Below are 9,425 nucleotides of genomic sequence, written 5' to 3'. Positions count from 1 at the left end.
ATTGGCAAGGCCTCCGGGAACCCTGCCCCCAGCCCCTCCCCCCCCCAGCCCACAGGAAGTTTTGGCAGAGCCCGTCGTGGCGATGAAACGGTTAAAGCCGTTTTCTTATTCATTTCATCCAGGGGCCCCTTTTGACTCAGAGCAAGCCAGGCGCCCCCTTGAGCCGGGCCTCATGGGGGCCTGGGTTCATACTCCACCCCACATGCACCATTTTTAGAGAGGGGAGGGAAGGCGTTGGTGAGCTGGCTGGGGGTCTTGGGTAGCCTACAGAGCTGGGTTCAAATCCTGCTCTACCCTCATTGCTGCCTGGGTCTCAGTTTCTCCATATGAAAATGGGGATAATTACATCCTGCTCACCGTGGTGTTGTGGGGATTAGGTGAATAATAGATGGGAGGCTTTGAATCCGGAGCTGGGCACTGTAGCAGGCAGGGGCCTTGGCCGGCAGAAGGACCCAGCCTCCTCCTGTCTCAGGCCTGGGTGTCGGGGTGCCCAGCAGAAGCGAGTCCTCGAGGGGCAGGCTGTGCCCGCCCCACCCAGGCACTCTGAGGCCATGGGGTTCATCCTGTCCACCCCCTGCCCCGGGCCGGCACCCAGGAAGTGAGAGGTGGGGCAGGAATGAGGCGGAACCTGTTGGGCCCGTCGCCTCCCCACCCCCCACCCTCATTCCGGGGCCCTGACAGGGTCCCCCCCACGCTGTGGCCCCACCCCTGCCGCCCTGGACGCCTGGGTCCTGACCCCACGGTGGCTGGAGGGAGGGGATGTCGGCGGAGACGGCGTCTAGGGAACATCCTGTGGACGGCTGGCTGGACAGACGGGAGGGTCAGCCCCTCCCGGGACAGGGCACAAATTGGCTGGGGGCAGAGTAAACATGGCCCAGACTTGGGGGGGGGCGGCAAGGAGTGTACACATAGACAGTCACCCCAAGAGAGACAGTCCAGACACACAAACTGTCACTGTGGCCACAAAGATACTGCTGAACAGGAACACACTGCCAGGGTCAGATACACATCTGGGCAAGACGACCCAGCAACGGCTGTCACATAGACAGTGACAGGGCAGACTCAGGAGCTGCCCTGAACCAATGCCAAACACGACATGGACAGGCCAGAAGCACGCAGGCAGGGCGTGTGTGGCCCGGATAAATCAACTCAGCACACAGGCAAGATGGACACACTGACAAGCACAGAAAGACACGGACATTCAGGTGAGAAGCTCACAGCCAAGCAGACACAGCAGTGGCATGCTCACACTCACACTGAGACAGACGTGACAGGCCAGAAACACAGGCAGGACAGACACACAGAGTACTGTGTGTCAGACCCAGGCGGGCAACGCGTGGCTGCTGAGAGACTTGGGGAGAAGGGACAGTCACTCTCAGCACAAGCAAGGCGAGAGCTGCACCAGAGATGTTGAGACCCACACGCACGCACACGCTGTCAGATCCTGATACACAAGAGAAAGCAACACACACACACACACACACACACACACACACACACAAGCAAGATCACCAACTCAAACAGATACTCAGATGCATAAGATAGGTAAATCGACGGAGAGGTGGACGGAGAGGACATGTACACACTATGACGGAGACACGTACACACACACACACACACACACACACACACACCCCTGTTGCACACAACTCAGAGATGCTCTGAGGGACACCAAGACAGCCTTACAGATACACAAGGCCTCACTGATAACACACACACGTCAGACCCGCCGACAGATCGGGCAGATGCCAGCAGACAGTGACATCTTCACAGACGTGGTCTGGCCAGACAGTCACACCCAGCACAGAAGCACAGACAGGCCACAGTCGGACATTCATAAACACACCGGCACAGAGGACCTGTTAGTGGGTGTGTGCATGCACACACACATACACCAGCCATGGAGCTCACGTAGACACACACACACACACACACCAGCCACAGAGCTCACATAGACACACACACAGACCTCATACAGGCCAGCCATGGACCTCACACAGACACAGACACACACACACACACACACACACACACACACACACACCCCAGACACGTATAGGTTGGCCATGTGAACTCCAAAGCAACATATGCACACAGGCCAGCCACATGCAACCTAGTCCATAGACCATACACACACTCACCCACCTTCCCTCCAAACGACCCCCCAAAGCAGACAGGCCCTACACACCCCTGCAGGGTTGGGCTGACACACAGACACACGCACCGAGGAGACAGGCCTCACACAGACTCGCACACGCCCTGACAGGCCAGCCACACGCTAACCCATAGCCACCCAGACACACGGGCGCTCTGGGACCATGCTGAGGTCTGTGGGGCTCTGGGCTTCCCAGCCTGTCTCTACCCGCCCCCCCCCCAGATCCTGGTGCTTCCTCTCTCCACACATCGCCCCCCACTTCCCTCCCTGCCTGCTGTTTGTCACTTCCCCTAGGAGGCCCAGCTCGGCAGCCTCAGTCCCTGGTGGGGTGGCGTGTGGGCCTGTTTGCTCAGCACATCCCCTGTAAAGGGGGCACCCAGGATCTCAGCCATGCTCAGGCCCCCAGAGACCTCTCCAGCCGTGGGGGGGCTGAAGCAGCTTTGTGGGAAACTCCCCTCCTGCCCAGCTGAGTCAGCCTGAGGACACAGACTCTCTTCCTGCTTCCAAGAAAACCCAGCAGCTTCCTCTCCAGCAGAGGGGGTGAGGGACCCCCAAAGCACAGAGGTGGGGCAGGGAGGTGGCTGGCACCAGGGGTTCCTGGGGGAGGACCTCCATGATTTTCGGCCTCTTCCTGCCCAGCTGCGTGTCCACACCCAGGGGCAGGGACTCGGGAGGCTGGGTGCTATGACTTGTGGGTTCTCGCCCTGGCCTGCCCACTGGCTGACTCACCGGCAGCCCCCGGCCCAGTTTCCTGGTGAGGGCCCCACCGGTCAGTAGGGCCACGGGGGAGGGGGTCACTAGGCTATTTATAAGAAGGAGAAGTCCCTCATGCCAGGGCCAAAAGCCCCAGAGAGACCCGTGGGTGGGGGTGGGTGAACTTCCTCCTTATCCCGCTCCCCTCCAGCGCTAGGCCCCTGGGAGGGGGAAGCCTGGGCACAGACTTCCCAGCCAGATGCTGGTCTGAAGCCCAGGGCCTGGGCAGTACCCAGCTGCCAGTCTGGGCACCCCAGCCAGGTGGGGGAGGGGGCTATCCTCACACCCTCCTCACTTTGGCCTTGGCGCCTCTGGGGCGGCGTGAGGGGGTGGTGCCCAGGCCACAAAGGTGAGACTGGCAGGGCCTGGAACCGGCTGTACCAGCTTGGCTGGGCCCCCGCCCTCCCGCACTGGCCCAATCCCCACTCCTTGCTCAAACACCCATGCAGAGCACATGCAGCTACCCGACCCCACTCCAACACGCCGGCCGGCGCCCACACACACCAGCACCCCTCCGCCCTGTGCCCAACCCCATCTCTCTTCCGAGAGAAGACCCTTCGTGAAAGAGCCTGCAGAGCTTGGCATACAGCTGGTACCGCATAAACGCCTCTCTGGTTGTGATTATCCACAGGATAGTGGCTAATGCTCTGCAGCCAGACAGCTGGGGTTATGTTCCAACTCCAGCACTTACAGCTCTGGGACATCAGGCAATGCCTTACCTTCCTGTACCTCAGTTTTCACGTCTGTTAAATGGGGATAGAAATAGCATGCATTTCGCTGGGTTGTTAGAAGCAGGCAATGAGTTACTCAAATCACTTAGAAGAATGCCAGGCCCATGGTAAGAGCCATATAAGTGTTAGCTATTAAAATAATAATTATTATTTCTCAGTCTGTCGACCTATCTTAAGTGTCTCTGAGTTTTGCTGTCTGTCTGCATGACGCTAACCCTACCCCGGTTTGTCTCTCTGGGCATCTCTGCCTGTGCTGACCCCCGCCCCCACACAACTGCTTGTCCTCGCTCAGTCCTTTCCCTCCATCTCCATCCTCTCCAGGCCAGCCTCGCCTCTCTCCAGGACCCCCTGGCATGGCCAGCCTCAGCACTGGCCAGGGCTGACTTGCTGTGGCCTCCTGGCCCGTGGGACCTGCAGGCTGGCTTCCCAAGGTGCTGCCCTCCAGCCAGACCTGCCCAGCCCCCCAACGCTGCCTGCTGCGCCCCCGCAGGGCCCAGCCAGATGTCAGCTGCAGCTATTAGCATGGGCGGGAGACACAGGCCTGGCAGCGTGCCCGCCAGACTCAGCGGCCACTGGAATCTCCCTTGAGCCTGGGGCGGGGGAGGGGAGCTGTTCAAGCAAGGGGAGGAGGCGAGGGGGCACCCAGGGGTCACAAGGACCCTCCAGAGATGGGAGGCCCCCAGCTTCTCCTGGGATCTTCCTCCCCAACACCACTGCTCTGCTGGACTTCCCCCTGCCCCCACATAGCTCAGTTTCTTTTTCGCCTCTTTCGTTTTCCTTCTCTCCCCCACACTTGCTGAGCTCTGTGCTTGCCCTGCAAAGACTGGCTAGCCCCTGTCCCTCAGCCCCTCTCTACCCTAAAGAAACTTCCATCCTCCCAGAAGATAGAGGCCTCTCTCTGAGAGAAAAAGAGAGAGAGAGAGAGAGAGAGAGAGAGACGGAGCTTCTCACCTCTTGTTCTAGTGGCTCACATCCTAACTGCTTGGAAGTCTCACCTTAAGTCTAACTAGAAACCTCATCATCTAAACCTCCACTCAGTCCCAGGGAAGGAGCTCTGGAGGGGTTCCCTCAGATCTCGCCACGGATTCTCAGGTCCCCTCTGTTTGGAGGAGAGGGGAACCCCCTAGGTATTCTGGATGGTTGACAAGACCCCCAGACTAAAACAGGAGTAGGGCCCCTCACCCACGAGTGAGAGAGGGGGCACACCAGCTCCTAGGGGTGTTTGTGGGGAGGGGCCCCAGACCTCCCGGCAGAAAGGAAGGGCACCCCGCCCGAGGGAGGAGGCAGCCGTGCCAGCCCGCCCAGGCGCCGGGGGAGCCTCCAGGCATTGGCCCGCCCCCTCCGCGCCCCGTCGGGCCGGGGGCGAAGTCCGACCCAGGCCCGCGGGCAGGCGGGGACCTGCCGGGCTGGGTCGGGCCGGGCCGGGCCAAGGCTGGCAGGACGCGGCCCCAGAGCGGCTGGGTGGGGCCGGGCCAGGCGGCCGTGGGGGCCCCGGGGGCGGCGGCCAGGGCTGGTCGGGACTAGCCGTCCGGGGGCCCGGGCGCGCCCGTGAACCTGGCAGATACCCGGACTCCCGGCTCCTGGCTCGGGGCCCCGGGACAGCGCTGGCCCCACCCCTTCCTGTGCCCTTATATGGGCGTCGGGAGAGACTCCGGGGGCCGCCCCGCCCCCAGCCCTGCCCGCGGACTCCGGCCTGTTGCCATGGCTACCAGGCCCTGCTCCCCGGTGCGTCCCCCTCTGTCGGGTCAATGGAATCGTCCCGGGCCTGCCTGCCTCCGCGATCGCTTGCGAGCCCCGCGGGCTGAACCATTGCTGGAGGGGGGGGGATGTGACTGGGAGCCTCTGCAGCTGGGCGGGTTCCGCGCACGCTGGCCTCCGGAGGGGTCGCACGCCCAGGTTCCTCTTCCGAGGCGCACAACCCAGCCGGACCCAGGGCGGGGCGCACGGTCCCGTAGGATCCGAGTGACGGAGGCAGGGCCGGGCTCCTTCCCCGGGGGCTGTTGCCACACTTCCTGCTGCGGCGCTCTTTCCCCAGCCTGTTTCTAAGGAAGGAGTGGGGTTGGGCGACCGCGCCCCGGCGGTCAGGCTGGGTCCAGGCACCAGGAGCCGGCACGGTGTCGGTCAAGCCCAGGGTCACTGGGGGAGGTCTTTGGGATGGGGACAGAGTATACAGGCGCCTAGAGGTCACCCACGAGAGGGGGCGCCAATCATGGAAGATCCAGCAGTACAGGTCCCCAGGATCCTCAAAGACCCCTCCTCTCATGTCTCAGCCGGGGACCCTCTGTCATTGTCATCTCAGTTCTGAAGGTGTGCCCCGATCCCTCTAATTCTCTTTCATCAGGGCTTTGTAGATAACCCCAGTGACCCCCAACCTCTGACACTGTCTCCATCTTCTACCCCACATATTTTCCCTTACTCACTGTACCCCAGAACCCTCACTTTCTGCATATCTAGATACCCCCAATTCCTTCCCCTTCCCACTTGTGGGGGCCCCTCAGTCTCTCCCATGGACTCCAGGACCCCTACTCATTTTTTGCATGATGGGTCCTCCGGCTCCTCCCCGTCTACCCTTTTGATCTCTCCCCCTCCTCATTTTTCCTGGGTTCAGCCCCTGTCGTGAAAATTCCAGTCCCCCAACCTCTCTGTACGCAGGACCCCCGTAATTCCTGAGTCAGGCGTCTTTTTACCCCTCCCCCATCTACTCTACTTAACCCTCCCGTCTCTTCTTCGTGGGGTCTCCGGTGTATTCTCAGTCCTCCAACCCCTTTCGGATACTCTGGGTCCCTCAGGCCTCTCCATGGACATCCTGGGATTGGGATCCCCCCCGCCCCCCCGCCGCGCGCACACACTTGCTCTGTATCAGTTCCTCGTATCCCTTATCGCGTACTTCAGGGGGATCATGCCCTTCCTGGAGCCCCTCCCCGACTGCCCTAGCAGCCCCTTCCTCGCGCACCCTGGGGTCCCCTGAGCCCCTCCCCCTGCAGCCGCGCCGAGCCACCCAGCCCGTGGCCGCTGTTTACAAGGACACGCGCTTCCTGACAGTGACGCGAGCCGCCTCCTCCCCTTCCCCACGCTCAAGGGGGGGGCGCGGGGGCCCGGCTCCAGCAACGGCCAATCGGGGCGCACTTCCGCAGCTGACTATCGCGGTATAAAGGCGTGTGACTCCGACTGAGCGGCTGGGACCTTGAGAGCGGCCAGGCCAGCGTCGGAGCCAGCAGGGAGCGGGGAGCAGGGGGAAGCGACACCAAGAAAGCGAGCGCGCCAGAGAGGGGCAGAGGAGCTCGAGAAGCCGCACAGAGCTTCCGCGCACAGCCGCCGGCTGGCGTCTCCCGGCCTGTTCCAGCCCCTAGGAACGCGCGTCCAGACGCCCAGTACAGCCACCGCCGCGGACAGCGAGCCGCTCGCTGCAGCGAGGCCCGGGGCGGCCCCGCAGGGACCCCGCCAGACCGCCCGGGCCGCCCGGATGTGCACTAAAATGGAACAGCCCTTCTACCACGACGACTCATACGCAGCGGCGGGATACGGCCGGGCCCCGGGCGGCCTCTCTCTACACGACTACAAACTCCTGAAACCCAGCCTGGCGCTCAACCTGGCCGACCCCTACCGAGGTCTCAAAGCTCCCGGGGCGCGGGGCCCCGGCCCAGAGGGCAGCGGTGGCAGCGGCTACTTTCCCAGCCAGGGCTCGGACACAGGCGCGTCACTCAAACTCGCCTCATCGGAGCTGGAGCGCCTGATCGTCCCCAACAGCAACGGCGTGATCACGACGACGCCCACGCCCCCGGGACAGTACTTTTACCCCCGCGGGGGTGGCAGCGGTGGAGGTGCGGGGGGCGCGGGAGGCGGCGTCACCGAGGAGCAGGAAGGTTTCGCCGACGGCTTTGTCAAAGCCCTGGACGACCTGCACAAGATGAACCACGTGACGCCCCCCAACGTGTCTCTGGGCACCAGCGGGGGGCCCCCGGCCGGGCCCGGGGGTGTCTACGCCGGCCCAGAGCCGCCTCCCGTCTACACCAACCTCAGCAGCTATTCGCCAGCCTCAGCGCCCTCCGGAGGCGCCGGGGCCGCCGTCGGGACCGGGAGCTCGTACCCGACGGCCACCATCAGCTACCTCCCACACGCGCCGCCCTTCGCCGGCGGCCACCCGGCGCAGCTGGGCCTGGGCCGCGGCGCCTCCACCTTCAAGGAGGAACCGCAGACCGTGCCTGAGGCGCGCAGCCGCGACGCCACGCCGCCGGTGTCCCCCATCAACATGGAAGACCAGGAGCGCATCAAAGTGGAGCGCAAGCGGCTGCGGAACCGGCTGGCGGCCACCAAGTGCCGGAAGCGGAAGCTGGAGCGCATCGCGCGCCTGGAGGACAAGGTGAAGACACTCAAGGCCGAGAACGCGGGTCTGTCGAGCACTGCCGGCCTCCTCCGGGAGCAGGTGGCCCAGCTCAAACAGAAGGTCATGACCCATGTCAGCAACGGCTGCCAGCTGCTTCTTGGGGTCAAGGGACACGCCTTCTGAGCGCCCCCGTACAGACATTCCCCCAGCCTGGACGGCTGGGCGCACGCCTCCCACGGGGCGAGGGGGCAGGCGGTGGGCACCGGACCCGGAGCCTGGGGACGCCGCACACCACACTGGACTCCTGCCCGCACGCTCTGCGCTCAGTCCTTCCACCTCGACGTTTACAAGCCCCTCTTCCACATTTTTTTGTATGTTTTTTTCTGCTGGAAACAGACTAAATCATATTGAATATAATATATTTGTGTATTTAACAGGGAGGGGAGGAGGGGGCGATCGCGGCGGAGCTGGCCCCGCCGCCCGGTACTCAAGCCCGCGGGAACACTGGGGAGGGGACCCCCGCCCCCTGCCCTCCCCCCTCTGCATCGTACTGTGGAGAAGAAACACACCCTTGGACTCTACAGAGTTTATTTTAATATGTGTTTGTGTGTGTGTGCGTGAGTTTGTCGTTCCCACTTTTTATTGAATCTATTTAAGTAAAAAAAAAAATGGTTCTTTATTAATTTCTGTTGTCTTTTTTTCCAAGCCGGGCGGGCGGAGGGAGGAGAGTACTGGGCTGCCCCTACCCCACTGCTGTTTGTGGCTCGCTCCTGTATCCGGGTTCCCCTCGCCAGCTCTGCCCAGGCATCTTGCAGCTCCAGCCCGAGCGTCCAACCCTACTCGCGTCCGCTGATCTCTGGGGTTGGAAGGTCCAGGGCGGGGACGCGGTCCAGCCGCCCAGCACCAGGGGGCAGAGTGCCCCGGGCGAGGCGCGCAGTGCGCAGGTGCGGCCCCGCCCAGCCGCGCGCCGGGGCTTTCCCCGCTGACGCAGCGGAAGCGCTGCCCATATTTGGGCCGATTCTGCCCAGTGACGCGCCGGCGGTCTCCGGGCAGATTCCGGGAATCCCCTCCCCCGCTCTGCCCGGCAGGGCCGCGGCGCCGGGAAGGGGGCCGGGATTTTCCCAGGCAGGCGGCTGCCGGGACCCGGAAAGCCCCAGGCCTGGGTCCAGAGCGTGCGCGGTGGGCGGGCCGCGCTCCTGCGCCCCGGGAGCCACCCCGGAGCCTCCCGCAGCGGTCTGGCGCCCGGGCCCCGCCGCGCCCACGCCCGCCCCGTCTGCCCGGACCCGGGCGGGGGGTTGCTGCTGCCTGCGCGCCGTTGCCGCCGCGGTGCCCCACCCCCGCCAGGAAGGGCGGTGCCCGCCTGCCAGTTTCCCCTCCCGGGTGCCAGGCCGGGAGCGGGGCGACTGCCAGGTCTGGTCCTGCCGGGGCGGCTGCTCGGGCCGCTGGGCGCCGCCACCGCCCT

The 9,425-nt window shown here is 63.7% G+C and overlaps 1 protein-coding gene across 1 annotated transcript; it reads left to right on the top strand.

The window, feature by feature from the left end:
• Positions 1–6,806: 6,806 nt before the first annotated feature.
• JUNB (JunB proto-oncogene, AP-1 transcription factor subunit) lies at positions 6,807–8,646 on the top strand. Its single transcript, XM_004442539.3, has one exon. The coding sequence runs from the start codon at positions 7,103–7,105 to the stop codon at positions 8,144–8,146; it is 1,044 nt and encodes a 347-aa protein (XP_004442596.1). The 5' UTR covers positions 6,807–7,102; the 3' UTR covers positions 8,147–8,646.
• Positions 8,647–9,425: the final 779 nt, after the last annotated feature.

This window comes from Ceratotherium simum, chromosome 39 (assembly GCF_057802395.1).
Source record: "Ceratotherium simum simum isolate JZ-2026a chromosome 39, ASM5780239v1, whole genome shotgun sequence".
Classification (NCBI taxonomy): domain Eukaryota; kingdom Metazoa; phylum Chordata; class Mammalia; order Perissodactyla; family Rhinocerotidae; genus Ceratotherium; species Ceratotherium simum.
This window is presented reverse-complemented; position numbering and strand designations above follow the sequence as displayed.

Excerpts from the sequence above, each read along its gene's own strand:
- JUNB (XM_004442539.3), top strand. The coding sequence starts at position 7,103 with ATGTGCACTAAAATGGAACAGCCCTTCTACCACGACGACTCATACGCA.